Source organism: Helicoverpa armigera, chromosome 3 (assembly GCF_030705265.1).
Source record: "Helicoverpa armigera isolate CAAS_96S chromosome 3, ASM3070526v1, whole genome shotgun sequence".
NCBI lineage: Eukaryota > Metazoa > Arthropoda > Insecta > Lepidoptera > Noctuidae > Helicoverpa > Helicoverpa armigera.
The window spans coordinates 756,313-783,913 of record NC_087122.1 but is presented as its reverse complement, the minus strand read 5'-3'; the positions used below and the strand labels follow the sequence as shown (position 1 = coordinate 783,913).

Here is a 27,601-nt window from a genome sequence, read left to right as displayed (position 1 = left end):
GTTGTTTTATACGTACCTCAATGTAGCTGACAGCGCAGGCATGGTAGCCAGGAACGTGAACAGCATGACGCCGAAGGAGAGGCACACAAACAGCCACAAGAACGGACAGTCCGTCGCGCAGATACTGTTGATAGCCTCGTACGAGATCGATGAGTTTGACACTGGGAATATAAAATTAATAATGTCCGACCGAACTTTCGGTTTCGGTTTCGGTTTCGGCCGAGTTTCGGCCAAAAATCAAGTTTCGGCTGCAGTTTCGGTTTCGGCCAAAATCGGCCGAAACTTTTGCCGAAACCGAAACTTATCTCGCAAGGTCACGCACGTTCGCCTAACTTCGTTTTCCGCGGCAAAGCTGTGTCGTAAGCCGTCGGCTCTGTTCAGGAATCATCGTGTGCCGTTCGGATAGCTCCGTAGTAATGCAATAAAACTTAGTCAGTGCGTGTGCGTCCGACGGAAACATTATTTGGAGGTTATGTTTTGATGAAACTGATAACATGTAAGTTTTTGTTTTGTTTCTGTACTTGAATGATTTATATAGTTAATTAAATATTGAGTCAATAACTGTTTTGTTGTTATTAACAAATGAAGTCACATGTAAAAAAGAAATTGTAAGTAAATAAAAAATGTGAAGTGTTTAATTTCATAAATTACATTTTATAGGTAATCTTATTCGAGATTTGTTTTTCATTCCGATGACCTATTGTCCGATTGTTATTGTTACGGTTTTATTTTTAATTGTTTCAGAGTAAAATGTCACAACGAGAAACAAATCCGATTTGGCAGTACTTTGATAAAAGTATATACATCAAAAGCTGTTTGCAAGTATTTATTGTATTAAATAAATGATTACAATACCTACAACAAACTGAATTAATATACTGTGTTTCCACTTCATACCCTAATTAATGCAAAATAATGGTAAAAAACACCAAATTTCAGTATTTTAAGAAATTTTATACTTGACCATGTGAGTTTCGGTTTCGGTTTCGGCCGAAACTGAAGCCACGGCCGAACATTCGGTTTCGGTTTCGGTTTCGGCTGGAAAACCAGTTTCGGTCGGACACTAAAAATTAATATTATGTAGATGATTTATTTACAGGTTACTGGAAAGTCGGACCTAAGCATTTTAACAGACTTATGACTTGATATTCACAAAATCCTATGCGAGCGAGCACCGGCTTATCGTAAGTTGAGTTATCGTATCGGTTTGAATGAAGAAGTAGTTTCATTCTTCTCTAATGAAGCATTGTATTTCGTTAAGGTGTCTATAGTTCTTACCGCTTTGACACATTTATTTGATATACTACTCACATTAGGATTAAGAGTTTTTACGAGGTTTTATGAAAGCTATTTTTGACGACCTCGATGGCGCAATGGAGCTAACCGACCGTGTGTGAAAAAGGTGTTCAGACATCATTATCCCGACATTATATTTACTGCCTATGCTTGTTTGTAAACCTCACCTCCATCAACCTCATATCTCGGCAGCGTGACATTATCCCTCGCCACGATACAGGAGCACTGGTGGTAGAGCTGCGCCGAGCCAGCCAGCGTGACGCGCGCGCAGCCGGCGTGGCACGCGGAGTAGTACACCGCGCCGTCCGCGCCGCACACCGGCGAGTATGCTGCCGCGGCACATGAACAATCCGTGTTGCAGAGCGCTGTTAGGGGATCGCCACTGGAAAGGAGTTAGGATGTCAGTGTATCTGCGGATTGTAATAATCGATCCATACTTTGTTTGACGATTAGACATTGGACATACGTGGGACATATTTTGAAACTAATGCCAAAATTTAATCTCCAATTGCAAATTAGGGGATAGAATACGATTTCAAGGGCTGATGTTCCTACATTTGGGAGAATTTGCAGCTGGCCAAAAACGGCCAAAAAGAGCCATCAAATAATAGAAATCTCTTTTTATTTAACTCTCAATTTAACGAAATTGTAATTGCATCAGGCACACTCAAAATTGCAGTCAAAACTTTTTTCCGCTAACCAAGTCTGATGACAACGCGTTCTTCATCCTTAAATATCAGTTGACTTCAAAAAAGTGAAGAAAATAAAAAGCAGAACAAAGCTCACCCCGGCACAGAAGGACTGTTATACATAACAGTGACACCAGCAAAGGGATAATCATCACAAGACAGCACAAAGCAGAAGGTGAAGGCTGCGGCGACCAGAGTGGCAGCCACGCAGAGCTTGATGATGCCGCCGCACGCGAGACGCCAGCGCTTCACCAGCCACCCGCCCAGGAACGTGCCCCCACCGCCTGCTGGCACTGTGATCACACCTGAAAACCAAGACTAGGTTTAGAGAAACATTTATATAGGTGCTATGTTTTCAATATCGATCATCAACATATGAAGATGCAATATATGAACAGGTGCAATCAGTTGGGATCGCGATCCTTAACGATGTCGTTGTTTTTCTATCTTTAGGGATGATTTATATTAGGCCGGGCCGTGTACGTGGCTCGTACGGGGCACGGACGTGAAACGAACGTTGAAACGAAGTTCTGAACGTCATAGGATCGATGAGTTTTCAATGTAAGGAGTATTGAAATCACCATTGCTTTATATAGTTTTAAAGTTGTTGCTGTTGTTTAATAGCTTTGGAGTTTTGTGATACAGAAGTTAGTCAGGTGCTTCTCGCGATCAATACATTAAATCTAACTTTATACGTACACATTTTGATTTCATCTCGACAAACTATAAAAACTTGCACCTACCCAAAAGCAAGGCTGCTTCCGAAGCATTAACAGCAAACTGGTTCTCAATGAGCTTCGGCAGGAAGGCAGCGAACCCCGATATGAGCATGCCCTCACTGGCTCCTGCTAAGTTCAGGAACAGGAACGTGGGGTTCCGCAGCAGAGCCGCAGCCGCTTGAGGCAGCTCGTGTAAAGCGCTGAAAGCTGCGGACTTGGAAGCGGCACCTTCGTGCGCTTCTGATACTTTCGATGCTCGGATTTCAGCTGCACCTAAACAGAGAATTGTGGTTTTAAATATGATTTTATTAATTTTATGTTTGTGATTAGTTTTTAGGCTTAGTAGTGTTTGGCATCCTGTTGCATCTTGTTTGTAGTAATGTGCACTTTTCAAATAAATATAATCATTAGTTGGATCTTGGTCTCTTATTCTTTCTGTATGTATTTTCTTCTTTTCTAATCATTCGAACAAAGGTACAGGTAGCTAGGCTTACATAAAAATAAGTCAACCGTAGCTGTAAGTACCTAGCTATTGTAAAATCTTTGGTTAATTGTTTTAGCCCCAGCTTCGAAACTAACTTGTAAAACCTAATATTAGGCCAGTCTGCCTATGAAGCTATGGGCACTTACCAGGCAACTCATGCGGGAATGCCATCAGCGGTATGGCCACGATGAGGCACAGCACCGCCGACAGGATGAACCCCACCCACCACGCGCCGATCCACACTGAGCTCACGGGGGTTACGCCTAACCTGGACGGGAAACAGTTTAGTTTTTAGCTGGATTCTCTAAAAAAACCTTGGGTTCGGAAGAGACCACGTAATAAGCATAAGTGTCAGGGTATACAAACAAAGAATTTAAGACACTCGAGCACACCATTCCAAATTAAATAAAAAAATACGATCCTACAACCGTGTGTTAATCTGGGTACCTACAGTACCTCACTAAAAAGTTTTAAAGTAACTTAATCATAGCGTAATTTACAGCTTTTAATCTTTATTAAAATTAAGCACCAAACTTTCCTGCCAACCTCATATCCACGCATAATGTAATGGGGGACCCATTTTCAGGCATATTAACTCCGCAAAATACCGTAGCTAATATTCATTCCGTTGAGAACACAAAGAAAATAACCCAACAGCTTAGAACCTGCCTCGAATCGCATTAAAAGTCAAATAAAAACTCCGTATCGTTCTCATACTCGTTCAAAGTCGTGTTTTTCCTTTTTTTGAATATGTCCCTAGACAAAAAACGAGCAACAGATCTGGGAACGTTATTGCTATAATAATTTTTGTAGGCGCTACATTCGTGGGACTATTACGTGTGTAATGTAAACAGGGGGGTATTGCGGGCTGCTGAGGCACCGATGCCCAATTGTTTTCTTATGCAAATCGGACGTTTACTCAACAATCTAACGTTGCTCTGCGGCTCGCACCGGCGGGCTTGAGTGTACAGAGACTAAATTGGACATTTGAAATTAATTTTAGTGGTTTTGCTGAGGGAAATTGTTTGTTAGGTAGAACAATGATATCTTAATTATTAATCCTGGTTTAGGTACTTAATTAGAAACGCCCACATTGTTTACAATCCTATCTGTCAGCAGCTGCCTATCTAAGAATAACGCAGCGTAATCTAATGTTTCTTCTCAAAAATAAAATATTTGTATCATGTCTTACATGAATTAAAAAATACTTAAGTAATATGCCCCCATCGACCATCTGTGACCCTTAATCCATCCCTGTAAACCACATACAGCGGGTAGCTTCGAATGGCCATGCTTCTCTTAAAATGAATTAGAATAATACAACCGCTCTCACAGTCTGACTTTTGATTGAATTATAATTTTATTAAAGACTTTGTTTGCTTTTCGCTTCAATCATTTGCATGACTTGACTTACAAAATATTTAAGCAAACCAAAAATGTAATCTTAAGTTTACTAGACAGTGACAAATATAAAAAAAACACTGCCTATATACGATAAAATAAGATTTGTTGGTAAAGAGGGAAGCTGATTTTAATCTTCCGTTATTGAATAACGAATCATCAATAGCCCTCCCAAGGAATTTAATCAAAATTAATCAAGGTGCATATCTATGGATTCCCTTTGGATATAAACGAGAATCATAAATTAAAAGTAAAGCTAGGAAGGAGGCTGTTCAAAACTCGTCCCGCGGAAAATCATATTTCGTTTCAGAAGCCATGAAAATATAAAATGGTGGAATTAATTTGGCTGAAAAGTTGCTTGAACAGTACCTACGTGGTTCACAATGAGATGAAAGCGAGAGGGCAAGTTGGCTGAATGAAGCCGTGTCGTTGCTGAGATGAAATATTAAAAAAATGTGAACAAGCCGAGCCATGGCGCGTGGAAGCGCGGGAAACGCATGGGGTAATGCTACTTGCAAGTTAGGTTATCGTTTTTCTTTGAAAATAATCTCCTTATCCTTAGGTTAACGTTGGAATTTTATTAACTGTGAATTGCTTAAATAATATACTTAATAAGGTTTGTTAATAAATCAGTTTGTAGCTTTGAAGTTTACTGTCATCTTCATCAAAGCAAATACACGGGTGGACCTAGAATTCTTAAGTACTGCAGTATTTTTCCAGTCAGTATTTTACCCTATTATAGAACTAGGCAAATCTTCAGGAATCTAGGAGTCCTATGAAAACCTGTAAGTACTGTCAAACCCATATTAAACAGATACTCACGTTTCAGAGTCAACACTGAGAAAGTCTGTGTATATGGTGAGCATTTGACCTCCGATCACGTAGCCCATGGCTGGGCCCACCACCGCCATTGTGTAATACACACCTACAAACAAAGAAGAATCTATTAATAACAATGTACTACTTGAAAATCGCGTTAAACAAATCCATGTCCCATTAAGAGCCCTACATTAACAAAACGCGGGAAAAATCATTAAAAAACCGCTAAGAACTCTTCACTGAAAACTCCTTCAGATTTAAAAGAGACAAAACCGCAAAAGAATAAAACCTTTTTCTCCATATTCTTAAAAAAAAACAAGGTAACCTCGTCGTAACCTCTCAGGCACTCGATCGCACCCACACATAGACACGTCCATTACACTTACAGCACATTATACGACGGACAAACACAAGAAAATAACCCCGTGGAGTGTAAAAAGCATAAGTATCGCGTTTCTTAGCGAGCGCCCTGTTTTCACAGTTAAAAGCTGCGACTTAGAAGTGGTAAGGTGTGGAGTGTACGGAAAGATTTTTATAGCTAGCGATCGCTTAACAGGTAACGCGAGCATTGTGGTTGCCTCTTTGAATCAAGTATTTCCAATTTTAAAATTTCCCAAATCTAGGGTCGTTTAATTGTGATATAGCTTCTGAAGAGATTGCAACGACATACGTTGCAATATTTAATTGCTGAATATTTAGGTAAGCCTCTGAGGGTCTTCATGGAATTTTTCAATATCATAAACATACTCGAGTTCTCAGTAAATGAACTACATCAACTGTTTCAATTACAATTTATTTGACTGTCACTTCCTTTGAACAGCCAAAATAAACCTTCAATCCAATCCACCTTTCTTTCATAAAGCATATCATAGCATATCTCCGTATACCCCGCAGCCTAACCCTCGATACTCTAGTGGGGCACACATCACGCCATCTGACGGCACTCTGAATACGTTTCCTTCTCCTCAGAGACTCTGAACAGAGACTCTAGAGTGGCGGACTCGAGGATCGACCGCCAGATTCATTCGGTTTGTTTGACGTACGAGATTGGAAAGCAAAAATTACTTTTTTCAAGCGGTTAACGGTTTAAAATTGAAAGCGTCGTTTGCCTTTGGGGTATGTTACTCTTGAAATTTTGGAGATAGCGGTGTTTTGGATGGACTCTCGAGTTGGTTAAGGGTCTTGTAGAGGCGAGAATCATTTGCTTGTGTATTTGTATGTTGTTGTATAAATTAATTTAGGATCTAGCACTTGATTAAAGGTGATCGAAGAAAATCTGAGAAGGAAATTAATGGATAGATCGTGCAATCTTTTTCTGATCTCGGAAACATTAATTTCATATGTCATGGACATAGTTTTCATCATGTAAATTACCTAATGTAAAACGCCAGGCAGCCCTTTAAACAATTTTTACAAAAATGCACATTGGTATTCTCCCCATACCTGCTTTCGAAGAACATCCCATATCATCGTATCACCACTTAACCAAATCCCCTAAAAGCTGAAGTGTCTAGCAAATAATCGTACAGTTGCTAGAATATCGAGAGCCATTAATATAGTCTGACCACGGAAATGCATTAATACGTTTCCGACGCACATGTATCTACCTACTTGTGGAGTCCAACCTATAGCTTATAAACATTTAGAGTAAGTAGATATATATAGTAACCAGGTGTAATTTTTCGTTAATTTTGTCTTTATAGGTGACCAAAGAAACGATGGATGGATAGTGTGAAAGTAGAAATGGATAGACAGAATGTTACTTGTGAGATGACGGCAGATAGAAGAGTATGGAAGGAGAAAACAAGCTGCAGCGACCTCTAATAAAATTGGGATAAGGGAGGATGATGGTGCTGTCTTTATAGGCACATAAGAATTTAAAAAACAAAAATTATCATGCCACCAAAATGTACGTATAAAACCCTATCGACTCTGAAACAAATAGCTAATCACTTAACCCCATATCACAGAAATACAAAAATATAATCTACGCAAACCAATTTTTCTCAACACTAAACTTACGCAGGGGTCTAAACGACCCATATGATTGTTATAGCGGGGAATAGGCGAGTGCTTTCTTGTGTTTATAGCTGGAAGCCGGTGTGAGGGTTAATAACTATGAATATAGACCCGTTTAGAAAGCTTTTGTGATATTATTTTAGTATTTCATTGGTTATTATTCTGTGAAGGGATAAGGTTGAAACAATGCGGTCTTATGTACCGTTTAAGTGGTTGCGATGTAAAAAGGGTTGGTATTGGATGCATAATTTTATTGTTAGTGTGGTCAGAATACTGATATTTTTTCTACAATTAGATAGTTGAATAAAAAGTTTTTGAAGTCGCTGTTAACCTAGTGCAGCCTGTTTAAATAAAAACTAAAGATCTTGGTAGAGTAATTTTCAGAATTGTCTCGCTTGTATTTTTCTTTGAAGAGCAAATAATCTTCTAAAACCTCATTATCTAAAGGAAAATAAAATAAATCTTTGATTAAATAAACTTTCACGTAGTTTACCACGCATTTCCCCGTTACCACTTATCTGAATAGACAACAGTTCCCCGGGAAATTGATATCATTAGCCATGGTCCGATTGATACGGGGCTTGTTATAATGTTGCCAGTTTTCTCATGAGAAAATGTGGGGTAACGGCCTAATTCGAAAATTGCCTTGGACGTTATTTGACATGGTTTCCATTTAAATAAATGTTTCTACGATCCAAAAAAGGCCTTGTGGAAATCAATATGGCTTAAATTCAGTATAGGAGATCCTACGGCTAAGATAATAGTTAGAATAACTTAAATCAGTCCAAACTTAGGAATCAGTGAGTCTGTTTCAGTAAAGTATTTCTTTCTGGATAACTAAATTGCTAACCCATAACGTAAAAAGTAAACTAATAGTTTAACAATCACGAAAAATGACAAAAAAGTCTAAAGGGAAATCATCAAATGACCCTTCTCACTGTGGGTTAGTAGCGTGAAGGAGTATCAGACTCTTACTGACTAAAACCCATCATGTTCCTTCTTAAGTGCTTTATGTACCAGAGCCGAGGTTACTGTTCCAAAAAATCCAGCAGTCCCGGCACGTAAAAAGTCTACCTCAAGTACAGATCCCCTAAAGCCCTCTACATTTCTTACCCAGATAAACCGACGACATCTTCTTGGAAACATTCTCGTCTATATACGTAACGCCCAGCGTGAACAGTGGCGTTGCGCCGGCGCCGTGCAGTAGTTGCGCGAACACAAACACCGCGACTGCCCACGCGCCACCTTCTGAAGGTACGTTGCCGTCGCAGGATGATGTCGCCTGAAAGAGACGTGGGTTAGAACCTTTTCAGGAACTCCATAAAAACATAGGTCCCTATTGTAGTTAGGCTGATTCAGTATTTTTTTGCAGGTCAAATACTATGAGCAGATGACAGCCGAAACCATCGCTCTTCGATATCGATATATCTAGTTTTGGAGAAGCCGTGCGAGACGTGACACGTGAAAAATACAAATAAAGTGAGTGTCTGTTAAGACAATCTCATATAACACCTAATTTACGTATAACAATTTTTTATTTAACCAATTTCTTCCATGTTTGAATTTGAAACAGGTTCCTAAATAGACTAACATTTTGAGTAGCGAATATTTATCGGAAAACAGCTACACTATAAAGTGTGCTGAAAACTCGACTGACAGTTCGCTAATTTGTTATATTCTGGCCTATTAGCAATTTATTGAATTTGTATTGAAACTGGTATGTTGCGAAAATGATTTTACTATTCAACAGAGCAGCTTCCTAAATATAGTAAAAGTAGCGACACTATAAAGTTTTAGCACCTGCAATGATCTATGCATTGTCCAGCCAACATTTCCAGGCAGATATGGATGTTGATCCAATTCGATTAATCACAGAGATTGGTCGCATTGTGTGACGACGCCGCACAATGTATGTCGGCGTTGGCTGAATGCACCGCGCCTCTGCCCACATTCAAGCTCATTCACTCATTCACTCAGTCCCACGAGCCAGAGACAAGGGCCCAAAGTTTGAGTTCAACGGTTCAACGTAAAATTGAATGAACATAGGCTAAGTTTTGATTGAAAATGGACTATTATTATCTTAAATTAATTTGGAGTTTGGTTGGCTTTGTTGACCTCTTTTCGAGGACCTATGGGCTCTTGATTGCGTTATTGAATTTTGAGATCAGAGCCAGCTACCTACCATGAGTGGGACTAGTAAACTTCACTTTGATGAAATGAGATTTAAATGAAAAAAATAAAATGGCAATAGTTTCGATGTCTTTCTCTTTATTGTAGCTTATTAATCTTCTTTTACACTAAAGTATATGTCTGTTTACAGTTAACATCAGGAGGATGATGATGATGATGTTTACAGTTAACCTTGGTAAAACTACTTGGATATACTTAACTGATAAAGTTCAACTCACCGTTCGATTAGGCGTGCACAAGTCGGCAGCCTCATTTCCCGCTATTTTGTAATTCGGGACTAGGAAGTGTGGCAACGCGAACAGCAGGGACCCGGTGCCCATGAGAAGCACCCCGAGGCCCAACCACCGCGGCTTGGAGGAGCCCGTCCGACCACCTAGGTACGTCACTGGCGCTAGGCACGCGAATGATGCCATGTCATATCTAGGAATAAAGAATATAGAAATAGATACCATGTCACAGGTAACATTCAAAGTATACTTTGAGTAAGTAACACCCACTTAACTCTAACTTTGTTAAAGATTCTAAGAGCAAATCAAAAGGAAGGAAGTTAAGGGGTTAGGTAATATACAAATGCCATTTATCTTCCAAGTTAGCTGAATAGACACTTAACAAGAACCTCTAAATATGATCAAGAAAATCTGGGCATAACATACTTTTAAGAACCATTGCAACTTCGTGTTATAGTGCTATCATTATATGTATAAAGATATCTTACCCTCCAGCTATGACACCAGTCTGCATGGACCTCAGGCCGAATCTCTTCTCTATCGTGGTGATGACCACGTTCACGAACCCGTTCACCACCATACCTGATGACAAACAAACAATAAACTATAATATCATTAATTATAGATATGGTTGTTCTCCGCTGAGGGGATTATGTCAATATTGTCAATCAAAGATTTTGTCATCTCAAACTCTCAACCAACAAAAACAGGGTGAGTGTTTTAAATAGGTCAATCTTCTTTAAGTCAGTATTAAAGTTATGCTTCAGCGGTGTTAGGTCGTTCGAATTTGACCAATTTGACCAAAATAGAAGAATTACTTACGAAATATTATGCAAATAGCTGGAATGAGGCTCGCACAAAATTAAACAACTGACAACTAGATTATTTTCAGGTTTTCAATAACTCATCTGTGTAGCTATTTGCCAAATGTTGGGGTCAGCTTCCAGTCTAACCGGATGCAGATGAGTACCAGTGTTTGACATGGAACCACTGGCTATCTGACCTCCACAACCAACCAATAACCCGATACTCGGAGGTAAGACTGGTTGTCAGACGTTCTGGCTTCTGACTACAACTAACGACTGCCAAAGATGTTCAAATAATAGCCGGATTTTTAATAAACTATAATCATAATATAAAATCAATTTTCAATAACTAGTACATTGCCAAAAATAGCGGTACAGAAATAACCGTGCGAGCTCGCCGGGCCACGATTAAAGTTTCATATTCCGGTCCGTACACTGCCGGACGGTGACGGACGGCCGGCAGACGGACGGTATTAACCGGAATAGACATACGTCGTTATCCATTATGTTCCTATCTGTTTTATTAGGCAGATCTGGATTCGATTTTGTTTTGTTTGTGTTCAATTGACGCGTGGCGACTGGTGGTAATTATAGTTTGTTCTGCACATTCTTTGGGCCAGCTTTTATTTATTCTAGACTAACTGTTCACCACGGGTTTACTCGTTTCTCTAGGTGGCTACATCCCGCACTTGAATAAAATGTAATTATGTATTATAAGCGTCACTTAAATACATATAGTAGGTGAGGATAGACTGGAAGAGGAAGACCAAAGAAACGATGGATGGATAGTGTGAAAGTAGATATGGTAAAAAATAATGTTACTTGAATGACGGCAGATAGAAGAGTATGGAAGGCGACAACATGCTGCGCCGACCCCAAATAAAATTGGGATATGGACAGGAGGAAGATGCATATTATTAAAAAAGAAGGAAAATATAAGCGAAATTGATAAAAATTTATATTGATACAAATCACTCTCAATTTTTGCAATCGAAACAGTCAATCAAGGAAAATTGTACCATACTTTGGTCTGACATTACAATGCTATAATAATACCTATTCCAATATGTAATAACAATATCCTGTTATTAGATAAAACCTCAATCATAATCTAAATAACATCGGTGTTCCGATTTCAGTAAATTGTACAAGTTTACCAATTTTTTGATGGTCGCTAAAGATAGCGACAACTGAAAACTTTTTTCATCAGTATCGACCATAAAGACCGTAATATCGACCATAATAGAATGTTTTTTTTTGGTGTCAGCATGACTTGGCTATATTTTACACTTTTATCTTAATTTTATTTCGTTAGATAATAATTTTATGTAAGTAAACATTTCTTTTTTCAAAAACTGAAATAAAAATAAAAACTACGCATCTCTTTTTATTTAAATTTTAGGTACCCAGTAAGCGTCATGTGAAAGTTCATTGAACTTTTGACAGATTGCTTTTACCGATCTAGCCCTATGTGCCTATTATAAAACTTGGCACAAAATCAATCAAGATTTAAATTAACGTGTAGTGTAGGGAAGTTATTTAAAACATAACTCACTTTTCATCTGAATTTAGTGGTTATTTATTGTAATTTCCATGAATTTTCACCGCAATTTCCTTAAAAAGGTCGTTTACATACTGAATGGTGTTAATAAAATTTATTATAACGCTAAATCGCGGTGGGTAAGCACAAACAGAGGGCCCACAGCGTAAAGATGCGTCGGTTTCATGCGTCGTCACGTCCGAGCCCAAATTATTGTCTAGGGACGCGACACACCGGGATTTTTCCCGGGATTTTATTTGACAATGTTATATTATATTATATTTTTTTGTAAGGAAAGAATAAAGTAATTACTGTCCATAATAAAGAGATTCAAAGCTTATTTATTTACGGGATAATTACTATTTGTTCATAATGTAAGACACGCATTATTAAGATTTATGTCAACTGAAAAATATTTACTCATAGGATTTGCTTTCTGAAACAGAGAATTGAAGTTTTGTATTTAAATATCGACAAATAAAGTCTTTAATCTTAAGAACGTGCTTATTTCCGTGAGTAATTAATTAGGTATTCAGCATTGGTAAAGTGTTTTAATTGGACAATACATAGGATGTTAAAAACCAGTTTATGTAAATTATTTTCAACTAGTTTTGTAAGTTGTTAAAATTAGCATTAGACCGGTTTTTGTATTCAAGGTGGACGATATTATTATTCGAAAAATATTTACGATTTTTGTGAAAGTATACGATTGGTGTTTACCGCTAGAAATGTAAAATTTCTTTTATCTATGTTTTAGTTGATGTGAGTCATGGAATATTCTGTACAAACTGCATACTAATTTATGCTTTCCGCCAGCGGCTTCGCCTGCGTGCTGTGTTGATAAAAAGTAGCCTATGTGTTAATCCAGGGTATCACCTATCTACATAGCAAATTTCAATAAAATCGGTCTAGTCGTTTTTGCGTGATTGAATAACAAACATACATCCATACATTCTCACAAACTTTCACATTTATAATATAAAAGTAGGAAGTAGGATATACCGAAGTATCTGTCACTTTTATTTGCAACAGCAAAAAAAAATTGAGAAAAGTTTTTTTAATTTTTAACAATCAAGTCACGCAAACTTCAGTGTATCCTCAGCTGAATCTTTTCACAAAATTCTCAAAACGCCTAACAAGTTGGTCTTGCAGAACCATCTAGTATGACGTGATTAATAGGCCCCATTGTGCAGCATCATGCTAAGTGGTTTAAATACACGATTTTAATTAAAAGACCTGCTTTGTAAGATTTATGTAAGTAGCCCTCGTGGCTGTTCAGTGAGAAAAGCTTTAGTGTAAGAAAAGAAACTCTTAGGTGGCTGAGCTATGGTGCTTTTGTTGTTAATTAATGTTATTAATGAGGTATTACTAGCCTGTCATTTTATAGGATACAAAATAGGCTTTACTTGGCCTGATTTGCTTATTTTGTATTGAAATCACAAAAGATTCCACACTAATAATTTTCCTCAGAATTTTCCTAAATAGATCGAGTTGATGAGAAAATTTTCCATTAGTTGAAATATTTCAGCAACATTACATGTATGTTTTCCTTACGTAAGTTGTAGTTTGTAGGAATTTTCTCCAGACGTTCGGTATATGAGCAGCAAATGTACAAACACTCAGTTCATTAACTCCGCTCAATGTCGTTTGTTCATTGTTCTACCTAAACAACTGCTCATTAGTTTAGCGCTTACAACAATAAGCAAATTATTTGCTCTCGCTACTTGTAGTTACTATGTACAAACAAAAGTTAATAACTTGGCTAAATTAATTTCTTGAATTCATATAGCATAATTCTGTAGTTTCTTGACTGAAATTCTTGAACTCGGAAAATTCTAGTATACTTTAAAAATTTAGCAAAACTTTGTAAAGTACGTACTTTTTTTTAATTTAAAGAATTTATTTTGAGCCGCATATAACACACATACGTATATACCATACATTTAAAAATAACATAAAAAGTACTACACATAGTACAAACCAAAATTAATTTTCATAACGGCTTTCCGATCCCATCCAAATACAAATTCTAGGTACGTATCAGCCAATCGATTACTCGACAAAAGACTCGATCACTCGAGAGCTCATATCGATTACAATGTGCAGTCCATCCCGATATGAAAATGCATCTTTTCACCGTCGGGTAATCTCTCGTAATCCGATTATATGGGATGACATGCGTGGTCCGCGGGGTACGAATCATGTGAATTTATTGGGAACTAATATGAAAAGTGGATGAATTAGTTATTATATTAGCTGGTTATTTGACTGCATTGTTAAATGGCACAAAATTGACTTGTAAATTATATGGAGGACGACGTGTTAATACATCGAATCGTTCGCAATAAAGATTTTGAATTTGTACTAGAAAATGATTTTCCCATTAACGAAAAAATGTTGCTATAACAAATACCACAACGATTGATTTATCATTAAGTGTATATCGGGTAGAAGTATAGTAAGTGTATGTATTTACATGCTCGTAAAACAGTTTATAGGTGTGTACTTTTACTTTTCAATATGCATATACAATATTTTATGTGCTCACCATATTAATGAGTAGATTTTTGCATTTGAAACGCAGTCATGCGTAGTAACATAAATTGCCAATAAAAACAAACCTTGTATACCTACTAACAAACCTTCCATCTCTTATTTTCAAACTAGCCGATTTACCCCGGTATCACCCGCGTCTTGTGGGAACTACTGCCCATACCGGATAAACTGCATCCTATATGACACGAGAAGAGTGTAGCTTTTCAAAGAATTTTTCAAATCGGTTCAGTAGTTTCAAAATAATTCCTTTTTATTATATGAGTATATAGACCATTCATATTTCCAGTTTACCCAAAAATTCGCATATCAATACCTATCGTAAAACTATTGAGTCATTAACTTGGCTGCAATCAGTTATCAATCGCGCTGATTGCGTAAGCCGTAACAGCCGAAGGAAATGGCTTGTTATGGTGCAGTAAATGGTTTAATAACCCACCATTACTTATGTGTTGCATATGCCACACAAGTATATGGACTCGCTACCTATTATTATTGCTATGCCTCTTTACAATACAGACGAGTTAGGTTGTATTTTTCTAACAAAAACAAGCATAAACCTATATAAGTAGGTATTGTGACATATAGATACCTAATTGTCTTAACCATAAATAAAACAATAATATCTGAGCTCATAATATATATTCATTATGCAGATGCATTTTCATATCATAATAATTATTGTCCAAAATTTCGATTTGCAAAAATCAAACAACCAAACAAACGCCGTGGAATGTGGCAACTAGTACATATATTTAATTCTGACTGCAGAGCTGGTAGCTAATAAACCAACCGATCTATTTAAGGACACGTACGTCCTTAATCAAATCGCTCAAGCTTGACCAGAAGCTGCACTCTATCATACAAAAGCAATTCCCGTAACTTCACTTAGTTAACTGGATTCAAAACCGACCATAAATTTTCTAATACCAACATCAATTTCACCTTAGTGTAGTAACACATTAATACTAATAGTGGGAATTACAAAGAAAGTCGCAAAGTACAGTAATATGTCCGTTTGGAATCCAAACTAATGTTGGTTATTACCGGGACTCGGCGGAAATCCCGGAAAACAATGGCAATGTCCCGGAGAGGTCCCGGACGGCGCGTTGATGTATGTCCGCGAGGACCAAGGATTTGCTTGCTCTTTATAATTGGAACTATAAAATATTGTCAGTTAAGCCGAATGGGAATACTATAGCGAAAATGCGGGAATAATGTTCGTATAATGAACACATAAACCGCAAAAATTTTTTGATTTACTTTGACATAGATATACAATCTATTAATTGGTGGAGCCAAAGATTCAATTACACTTACTAATTTAATTAATTTAGTTAATTTAACTAGGTTCTAGCACTGTTAAGCTTTGGAAAAAAGTTAAGGACTTGATTTTCCTAGAAATGCAGTCATACTGGATTTAGTCTCATTTCTTATAAAATAAAAAGAAGAGGATCTCAATTCGGATGTTTGCTTTTTTTTTATATACCCATCCTTTCCCCTACACTCATTTAACTTTAAAAGTATCACAACACCTTCCAAAACTCAAAGTAAACAGCTTCCCTTAAAAACACAAACTCAGTTCCCGAGTGACATAATTTTTCCCCATTTCATCATTTACCCCACCTGTCGGGGAGTTTACCCCGGTTTACTCAGAGCAAGCAAAACTTTGAATTAGTTTGAAAGTGACGAACTCCCCGTAATAGAGTTCTTGACAATGTTTTTATGCAACTTACTTAGATTTTTTAAGTATTATGAAGTTTATAGAGAGGAGTTAAGAGTGTCTTTTGTTAAGAGTTTGGTAAAATGATGTAAACTTTGGTGTGTTAGAAGAAGAAATGAGCAGATACATTTTTTACATTTTATATCTATGAACGAATCTCTAGACTTAATTAAAACCGTTTCATAAATAGAAACTACTTTCAGTGATTGAAATAGAAAGTGATTTCAAGTTCCTCACCACTAAAAGGAGACACTGATTATAGAACAGATAGAGCATATGATACGAAATGGTCTACAATACATAAAAGAAAGCATGACCGGGAATTCACATAATCTTCATTAAAAAAAAATTGGAGGACAAAGGCCAAAAGACTTTTTATGCGGCAGCAGAAAATATTCTCCGAAACACGGGTATTCTACCGTGGCGAATAGCTAGTTTGATCAATAAATGTTTTAAAATATGAGAGCTTAAAAAATTATGTTCAAAAGCTAAGGTAAGTTACATCCGACAAGGACCCTAAGTACCAACATACTTAAAGTACTTATAAGTAAGTAATTAAAACAACTTATGTAGTGTAAGTTCACGGTTGAAGTGAGTGCATGGCCACTGAACGCGCGGGCTCGATCGAGATGCTATTAATGCGAGCAAGCTAATTTACCTGGTGTGGCCATGAAACTCGCGAGCGAGTGGGAAATTCGTTAACAAATATTTCGTTTCTACATTATATTATGAAGAGAAAATATTTGTATTGTGTAACGAATGAACTCAAAAAATTCCTTGCTTACAATTTTTTTTGTTTACTATATTACAATAACAATCAGATTACGAAAAGAAGAAAGAGTTGGCGGTAGATAGGCGTAAATGGAAGGAGCTGCACCGACGAGAGGTGATCTCTTAAATTGATGATGATGATGAAAAGAAGCATGTAGTAGAAGAATGTAGTTCCCTCGGGATACGAGAAAAACTTCCATAATCAACAACTAGCTACTAGCTTATTTGGACCTTCTGTGGTGGAGGTTTTTCCTATATAAATTGTGCTGTGTTGAATTTTTGTTAACGCGTTTAGGTTTCGCACCAAAGATTACGTTCGATGCTTGAGAAAATGCCAATGAAGTTTGCCAACTGTCTCCGCTACTTTCATGGCCCCATCGGAAGTATGTGTATAATCAGTGTGAAGGGAGTGTCGTTGATTGCGGAGTAAATAACATGTAATTAGCATCAAAGGATCAAGATTAGTCGCTTGTACTAATTAACGCGATTCTATCTATCAGTCGCGGTTTTTAAGGCCCAAAGAAGACTTCGTGACTTCTTGCAAAACATTGGATGTTTGGGCTTCGTATGTGACGTTAGTTAACGTAACTGGATCAAATGTCTTGTTCTGAGAATTGATATCTTTAAGTTCATAGCGTGCTTGCAAGTGCAATCATGTTGCTGTTTCTTTTTTTCTAGGAAAAGCTTCATTGTACTTACGAGAACTGGTTTCTAATCATTATACACATACAGAACAGACAGACACAGTTAGACAGAATTCTCAAGCAGCAACTAGAGAGAGAAACAAATATGTATTTAAACTATGGATGCCCTAATTTTTCTTTATTTACCTCATCATTTTGTCATCTTTGCCAATAAGACTCATCTCTACGCTTTTTTTTATAAATATGCCAATCTTCAATCCCTATAAAAACAAAAGAACAACATAATCTAAAGTCATAATAGATTGTGTACAGAAATGAATAGTCTCACAATCTCGGCCGCTCTCGATAGCCGACCGCTAGCTTAGATAATTTAACCTATCGGAGACGCGCTAGCCTTGTCTTCCCCACCACCAAAGGTACAAGGAAATACCTAAACATTTGCTTTAGTTCGTCAATTTTGTCGTCTGCTTGCGTAAAGACGACACCGAAAATGCTGTAGTGAGCCACCACTATTCCTGCCGGTGCTGCAGGATTGTTCGAAAGAGTTACCGCAGCCTTGGTACATAAAGGGCTAAAAAACATGGTGAATGTTAGTCAGTAAAAGACACTCTTTCATTGCACTACAGCGGGAGGGACCATTTGACGTTTTCCCAACAAAATAATAAATGCCATCACTGTTTGTTGTTTTATACCCCGCGCGAATATCATCTGACTTTTCTACAGCTTTCCCTGTTGGCAGTTCCAGTTGGTTCACTACTCCAAGCCAGCCAGCAATGGCCGATAGCCGATAGCCTGTAGCCCGTGGCCTGTAGCCGCACAATATTAGCTGCCAGAGCCAGTCGCGTGTGGACGACACTTTTAAACTGTTTGTGTCGATGTCGCCAACTCGATACACTCCCAACAGAGTTAAGATTGGGTTATACTTGGAGGGAGATGAATTGTTCAAGAACAGTCTTAACGAGGGTATCGTATTGCCCAAAGCAGTGATTTGAGGTGATTAGATTGGAAGTCGCTCCATGTAAAATTAGTTACCCAGCTGCATTAAGTTAGGCTGGAATCTGGAAGATGCTGGCCAAATTATAAAATGCATTGATTCAGACGAAGTTGATTTAGTTATGGGTAACCGTAATACTCTTGACTTGCAACTGGAAACATTTTGGCGAAAAGAGAGACTCCTCCTTTTAAAGTATTAGGATATGTTTACTGGGTATCTTTCTTCAGGTTCGAGTCATGAATTCCTTTTATTTTATAGTATAATAAAAAATATTCCTTTTAAATGTCCATTTCCTCTCAGTGTATCGCCCAAAGCTTACGGTTGGCTGGTCTCACCAACACAAGTTTTGTTGCCTACTACGTGGCCTAGGTTCAAAACACTTCCATATGAACAATGCTATTAGTTAATACCCTTTTATACCTTTGATTGACCTTGAGATGTTGCGTGTCCTGTCGTGAACTGTGACGTCATTAAAGCTCCTAAAAGGTTGATTGGACCTTTTTTTTAATACATTCTAGATTGAATATTGGTGGTATTGGAAATTTGACTAAAGTACATAGATATTGGGAATGTCATATTTATATAGTAACTAGCAGTCACGCTTTGGGTAGTGGCTCTTGGGAACAATCAACTTGGAAACTAAATGGTGCCACTTAATGAGTGCCTTTCAACTTAACTATTTTAGCGTGACAGCCTAACTTACAGACAAACAAATTGATTCCAGAAGTCTTTATAAAGAGCTTAACAAGGTTATTTCACTCAGAATTCCAATAAAGCCTTTTATAGATAAACAATCAAGTGCTCTCAATATCCAAACTGCAACACACCAAACAACTCGAAAAACCAATTTTTCATAAACAATTTAATTCGGATCACACTTATAACACGGTTGAATAAGCCCGGGTATACCTACACAGACACCCTTGCAACTAATAACTCGCGTTCACACAGCCCACTGAACCCAATCATAGCCAGTCGTATGTACTCCACTTTATTAGACTAAATCAGATATCACGGGAACATACTAGCACGTCCCCTCGGCTTTGCCCGCTCTCTGATATTTCCGAAACCTGTTTAAATGACTGAAAATTTCGACATGTAAATGTTTGCTATTCTTTCACGTAAAAACAGTTTTTTTTTAATGCATGCAGAAATATAGCTTATTCATTTAAAAAACATATAAGAACATTTTTGACTGGGTGCGGGAAATAGTTCCTTAGGATGGATGTGGCTGAACCTCATGGAACGACTGGTCTAAACAAACGTAGGTACAACGAAATCACACCTTCGTCGTTTGAATATGATAAATATCAATTTATGATATTTCATACAAACACACTTTCCCACACATATTTTATTAGTAAAGGACAGGAATTATAGGACCGTCCAATATCCAGCGATGGAAACTCGCAGCTTTTATTACTTCGTGAACAAGTTTCATCTGTTTACCTGTTTGTTTGTAGAGTTTTATCTCCGTATTGAGTGATCTTGTGATTTGATACGATTTGTCATAGAGTAAATGCACGTATATTGTTGCAGTAGGTATTTGTTTCGGAGGTATTTAAGATGTAATGTCCACAATTAACCTAGTAAGTAATTTGTGTATTGGTCGAAAGCTATTGGCACAGTACTTAAACGGCGCCAGTCGGTATGGTAGTGGCGTTCAAAACACATCAATTATTATTCAAAAGTATATGGGAATAATAGGATAGTATGTAGGAAGTAACTTCGGGAGAGTCCGTAAAACATCTAAGTACAGTAAACGTAATGTTTCTCTACATTTCCATGGAAAGATTAACCAATCAACACCTACCTAACCAACACACAAAAATGAGGTTTTTATGAAGTAACCGAAGGACAAAATTATAAATTATTCCAATATCAAAATTATTCAGCGATACCTGTTTAATTTGTCACATATTTCATAAGCCACGGTCAAAGTTGGAACTCCTTGTATTACCGAATTGCATTCCTGGCGATCGCGACGGCAAAACTTCGAGAACACTAAGTTTTCGGCTCATAGCTACAAGTTGAGCTAAGTTGGGCTTAGTTAGAGCGGTACATTAGCCGCTAACACCTGTCGCTTGATAAATTGCTCGGTTTAAGTTATACTCTACTTGACGCAACTTATGCTGTGGTACTTTAATATTAAGTGCATGTTTCGGTGGTTATTACCTTCTTGCTTAAGTAGGTAGGCTTAATTATGACTTGGAAGTTATTGAGTATAATTTTGATCAAGGCAATTTTGGGTTTCATTTTAAAAACCGGTCGTGTTTTCTTAGTTTTCGTTTATAAGCTTTGTGGTTCAAAACGCAGCTTATTATAGTCATGTATATGTGAAATTATAACTAGCGCAACTTGTGTGCATTTTTTATGTACCTGTGCAGGTACATCTAAGTTAATTAATTTCGTTATACGTCAACGTGGTAAAACTCCAAAAATTACGGTCACGTTCACATCAACATTATCAAAGTTCCCAACACACATCACTGGCCACGTCAAAACTTACACCCAAAATGATTAATTCGGTAACAAATTACATCGCCAATGACTTGCGGGTCCACATTCACAGCCATGGAGAACAAGACGACTAGCGGAGGTGCCATAACGGAAAATCTCCGAAGAATGTAGCGCTCTAAAACGCGAGTGAGCGGGGTATGAGGAACCTGTCTTCCTTCGCCCTTATGCGCTTTCTTTGGACCAGATTTTTTAGTGTAGTACCTACCAAAAATCGTTGACAAATGTTTCAAAATACCCGGACGCCTCTTTAGTTTGCTAATCCCACCGTACGTTATTACCTAGAAGTAGGTGCCTGACCAACTGCAATATAGGATCTCCGCTCATCTTCCTCACTCCGTGTTCCCACCCAAACTTTATCCTCCAAGCTTAAATAATGCAACCTTATTAATCAAAACTTAGACACGTTCATTTACACGTGATAATTAGTTGTCGTACCTTTGCCAGAAATAATTAAAAAAGTTACGATACGCAAACCCGTCGTGATTACGGGATTATGACGGGAAATTTTTTGGTGGTGCCAAGTTTAATTTGGAACAAGTTGAGATGGGATTAGAAGGAATTTTGGTGTCAAAATTGAGTTTTTGTTTCTTTTTTGTATTCACTGGTTTTTTGGGTAAACGGCCTGTCGTTGAATCGTGGGGGAGGACTTTTTGCGTTTCGTTTTGTGACAGTTCAGTGGCATATGAGGCGTTTCGGTTTCGTTCTTGTTTTTTGGATAGCGAAGTAAGTATCTACATAATTATGTAAGGTGGTTTTGGTTCACATCAATCTGAATTCTTGCTAGGACTCTTTAAGAAGATTAAGTGCACAGTTAGGTTATAATATAATATACATAGATATTTATTATGTCGTGACTAAACTTACAACTCATGAGAACTCCAGACCTTACACATGGCCTAAACAACAGTTTCTCACAAACAATAAAACGCAAACTATTACCAGACAAATCTATGGAACCAACAGTTTATCCATCCAAGAAATCATAGACAAAACAAAAGAGTATAGACCAGACAGTTTTCCCGTCTGGCCATAAAGCTGTTCGAAGTTTAAACTTAGCTAAGAGTTGTTCCAACGACAACAGGTGTGCGGGCCGCCTCATTAAACTTTGGACATTTTTATAGCTTCCTATAGTTTTAAAGCTGAGCTAACTAGAAGATATTTATAGCCTTTTCTGATTAAAGCACTTTGTTAGTGGTATTTATTGGTAGATTACGGTGATTTGTCTTTTGTTTTTGTTGGGAGAAAACGTCGATGGAGGAAGAATTTTGTGGGAAAGACTTTTCAGTCATTATTTTTATATGAAAATTTACTGTGTATAACGCAGTTTTTTCAGAGGAAAATAATTGACTTATAAGTCTTATAAGTAATGCAGTGATATCAACCCTGTTTGTACTTAATAGTCGCAGATACGATGAAAGGTAAACTTAAACAAATATATCGAAGTAAATGTACCCTTTCCCCGTAAATATAACAGTGTCTTTTACACCCTTTGACATAATCGGGAACAGCAGCTACGTATAACATAGTGAGTCCCCCAATAGGGTGCGGCCACAAATCATGGGTTTATAAAATCTACGCGGCGCGGCGGCGGCGAGCCACCAGCGGGCACGCGGGTAAGGCTATGTTTATACTGGAGAAAAATATTTAGCAAACAATATCATTTAATTTATATTTGTTACTTAAAAGTGTAGCTACTTAATTAAATTAAAGTTGACGTAAGTGTCATTGCGAAAACATAAAAAAGTGAAGGATAAGTGACGCTGAAAATGAAATATTTATTTGTACCTACTCTCTTTCATAGGTACCTATTAGTATAGTTTCCTCACTCTCGATTCGGATGGGGCAATTTTTTAGGAACATCGATCTAAGAAAAGATACTATGACTTTGGTAACAGCCAGTTGTGAGAAAAAAGTTTATTGAACAGAACCTCCGTGTGGGAAATTTTCTGTTTCTGCCTAGAATAATATAGGTAGCGTAGCTTTGGAGACACTTATCAACAACTTTAAGATCATGTAGAACATTTTACACAAACAAATACAAATAAATTGCTACTTAAAATAATGGTTTCTTTGGTTAAGTAAGTGTTATAACTGTATTTAAATAGATATTTAATTGTATCTATTTTATTTTTAAACTGGTTTTAAACAAAAAGTAATATCAGGATTGTTTATCTTTAGTTTATCCTCAGTGAAATACTTGCCAAATGACGTGTAGATGTGAACTCACCCTAAACATGATATTTGAATGGGGAGGGTGTATTATTGCATTCACTTAACACGTTCGCGTAAGCAACGTCTTACAACGTCGTATTGATATAAGTATGAAAAGGCCCAACGTCGTACGACGGCCTCTAGATTGTCATATTTATTTTGACGGACCATGTCAGACCCATGTGGTGGCGACAACGTTTATAGACGTCGGACGTGAAATAACGTTGCGCCACATAACACAGATTATAAGACTACGTATAACGGCGGGACGTCTTAAGACTTGGTTTAATTTTGTGTGCGAAAAAGGTGCGCCACAGTACCAACATTTAAAAATGAGATTGCTCACGCGAACGTGTTAATAAGATTACTTTGTGCAATGCTAGTGATATCGACCTGCAAATTATTAACAATTTTAATACTAAGCGATATTAATTACCTATAGCTTGTGTTTATTTTGATGTTCCACATTCATTGCTTTAATGGTTTGTATCGATTTTAAATGCTTAACTCTTCTCTCAATAAAAACTGTTCTAAAGCCTTGCATTTGTTTTTCTTAAGGGGGACAAACTTATGAATTGATAAATTTTCGTGAATGAATTGTTGGTTGTTGCCTACTCACTTAATTTTAACTATTTGGTACTAAGTAACTAAACTGAACTTAGGTAATTGTTCTCTTTCAGATACACATACGTAGTCTGGACTTTAATCGAACTCTATTCACATACCCCGTCACAAAAAAACCCGCGTATTCCACCACCAGCAGAGCACACAGTACACCTGTTGGCAATACTGGCGCCATAACTCCCGCGCACCGCCACGCAAAACTTAATGCAGATTTATGACAACTAAGGTTTTTTACAAGAGTTAAGGTGTGCTAGATGTGCTAAGTTGCTGTTATATATGGAGGTGTGGTGAGTAATTGCAGAAAACAAGCTAGGTACCAGCTGTCATATGTGAAGTGAGAAAGATAGACGTAAACTCTAAATATGGAAAATAAATTGCACTGTAGTCAAGTCACATAGAACGCTAGCCATTGGTGATGCAAAGATGTGCAACATTTGTTGTATGTACGAGGATGAGTAGTTGCGCAGAATTTTTTCTTCACACAGCAGTATATTTCCTCGCACATGTATGTTGGCAAAAAATAAATTTAGAAAGACTTCAATCAATTCTCTGGGAATCACTGCATATTAAAATGCAACTACACCCAAAAGTACCAACAAAGTGCGCTCAAAACCACTACCAGATCCAGTTCCCTAACTAAACTGATGGTGTCGTGTTCCCGCGTAATGGCTTACGAATGGCGACCATGCAGGCCACTGTTGCTTTTGTTTATAATACTGAACTTTTTGCTTTAATGTGCTTTATTTTATAGCACGTGGGGTTGATATTTGTGCAGGTATGAAATGTGGTTACTGGTTTTAAGTAAGTTTTAAATTGTTTGGATATTGGAACGACTGTCTTTTGTTTAACACGAAATTTTTAAACTAGAACATATACAACTGATTTAAATATGGACACTGTTTTAATCTAGCTATTACAACAAGCACAAAAAAGTTTTGAGCTGTATGTGTATGAGAAACTTACCTACTTCGTCTTCATACATGTTACTTGTAGAATTGTATTCATTCATGCATCCTATTTCAAAAAGTTTTCTTAAATAAGTGTGCAGCTGCAAAATGGACCTTATTTCAACTTCATAATCTGTCATTGTTTTTCGACAAGTGTTCTATTCCTTCCCCGTGTCTTCCTATGATAAGTATCAGATATGGACACCAGAAACTAGTACCTATCTATTATTGTCTAATGTCCATGACTTAGAATTTCGTTGCGGACTAATAAGTAATCAAATTGATAATTTTACAACTATAATTTCAGTAAGGAATTGGGTTAATGAATACAACACAAATATTTTTATGCTTCCCCTATATTGTGCACGACTATATATTTTTTCAATAATTGCTGTTAACATTCGCTTGCATATTAATTGAGTATCGTGAATGCACTCACGTGATAGTCATAAAACGATATATCTTTGCGAATGGATAGAAAATGCTACACGGAATGAACAGGCAAGAAAATATTTATTATATTGTATTAGGAAAGTGCAATATGTGGCAAATATAATTTCAAATTATAGGTAGTAATTCAATTATTACAAAAAATTAAATATTATTGGATAAAAAATCCTGTACACTGAAACATTATTTAACAAATAACACCCTAACGTAATAAGCTTTCTCTCATATAATAAAGATTGCTGTAAGAAAACCCAATTCTTGGATATGCTCGCCCTTGTACAATGTACATCATTTTCTCCAAAATGTCTATGTATGTGCGAGAAATAAAGGATAATAATAACAAGCTAATAAAATTTTCTAAGTAACAAAAAATATTTGATTTGCGTGGCTTTTAAAATAATACCATAACAACAGAAAACAAAATGGCGTCATTTAAAAAAACAAACCCGCGAATGGTATTTAATAAACCGCTGCCGACCTTTTAACGAAATAAAAGCAGGCAAATATAATGCATTCCCATTTGTAACGCTTAAGAAGCCAAGCCAAGCTACAATATTAACACCCAAGAGGTGTTTTCGCCTCGCTTTTAACCTTTTTCCCTCTGAAATGACTATGGAGTATTTTGCACTCTTGTTATTGGTGCGAGTTATAAGGCGATCGTGGACTAGTCTATTTAAAAAATTGATCCTTTGTTTTCAAAATATTGACATCATCAGCATTTTTAATGTCAGGAGGCCGTCTCTTCTGATACTGAATTAGAAGGTGAATTAACTATTCCAGACTTTAAAAATCCAGTTTCCTCCATATGTTATCCTGTGTTCTACATATAATATGCGTAGCTTTTATATACTTTTTGACGCATTTAAGCTAATGTTTGTTTTGTTTTCTCAGAAAAGAAAGGGCATGTTGATACGTCAAGTAATGTTGCTCCATAATATTATTTAGGACTTATATAATATCTTGGGTAAAGTTAAAGCAAAAATAATTCTGCTATTTATCAGCAAAAGCCGCTTCATCTTATGACTTACACTCCCCAGTTAATTTGGTAGGCGAATCGCCGTGTAAATCTAGTTATCCGGCCCCAGTGGTCCAGGTCGGTGTTTTTTATATTAATTAATGTATTTTAGTATTTCATTAACCCTTTTCCTTATTTGTTTGGGGTTTTAACAAAGCCTTCCTGTGGAACTTAAGAGTTTTCCTGGGAAGTCGGGGAAATGCGTAATGGATTGTTTTGGATGCGAACGTTAAGCAAATATTGTTATTCTTTGACTGAGTCTTCAAGTGTTAACTCTTATATTTTTATGTTTCAGGCGTGTTCCGAGAAAACTACTTCGCACACCTGGCAAAATAACTATGCAAAATGCGTAAATAGCCTGCCTCAAAAAATAGCCTGAAATATTTTTTCAAATCCAATCGGAGCGCAATCTTACACTCTTCAGCTTTATAATACATATTATGTTATGTAGATATGTTTTCAATTACATTCAGCATTTATCTAAAGAATCTATTACTTAGGTACAGGAATTCTCCAAACAAAATAGTACGTTAGCAAAAATGTCTTCGACCACACTGCCCCTCTATCTTACACCAAGTCATAAATATCTTATTTTAAACCAGATCTTTACGCGTGTGACATGATACTGACGTAACTTCCTACAAACCAGAGCATGACATACAAACTGTAACATGATGTCGATGTCGTGAGCTCAAGGTGAATCGTACGAATATAGGCTGCCGTGACTGGCCGGTGATTATATGCAAAATAATCGATAGCGGTTTAGGATACCGTAAAATGTAGAAGAATAAATACGCAAATAATGGTTTGTTGGACTAAAACTAGCGGATTTTGGTAATTCTTTTGTCACTAGCACGTACTATAAAACAAAGTCTGTCTGTCAGTTTGTAATAGATCGAGAACTACGGCACAGATTTTCATGCGGTTTTCACCAACACATCGAGCGTAATTGGAGCGGG

General features: G+C 37.1%; 1 protein-coding gene across 2 annotated transcripts in view; it reads right to left on the bottom strand.

Annotated features, from left to right (window-relative positions):
- LOC110380717 (solute carrier organic anion transporter family member 4A1) overlaps window positions 1–27,601 on the bottom strand; it is a 48,121-nt gene that overhangs the window by 2,239 nt on the left and 18,281 nt on the right. For both annotated transcript variants that reach the window (XM_064043467.1, XM_064043468.1), the window contains 9 exons: window positions 10,333–10,426; window positions 9,836–10,037; window positions 8,541–8,709; window positions 5,412–5,514; window positions 3,335–3,456; window positions 2,729–2,977; window positions 2,083–2,290; window positions 1,464–1,678; window positions 17–161 (listed from right to left, as the gene is read on the bottom strand). In XM_064043467.1, the coding sequence (XP_063899537.1) occupies window positions 17–161; window positions 1,464–1,678; window positions 2,083–2,290; window positions 2,729–2,977; window positions 3,335–3,456; window positions 5,412–5,514; window positions 8,541–8,709; window positions 9,836–10,037; window positions 10,333–10,426 (1,507 nt within the window). The remainder of the gene's footprint in view (window positions 1–16; window positions 162–1,463; window positions 1,679–2,082; window positions 2,291–2,728; window positions 2,978–3,334; window positions 3,457–5,411; window positions 5,515–8,540; window positions 8,710–9,835; window positions 10,038–10,332; window positions 10,427–27,601) is intronic.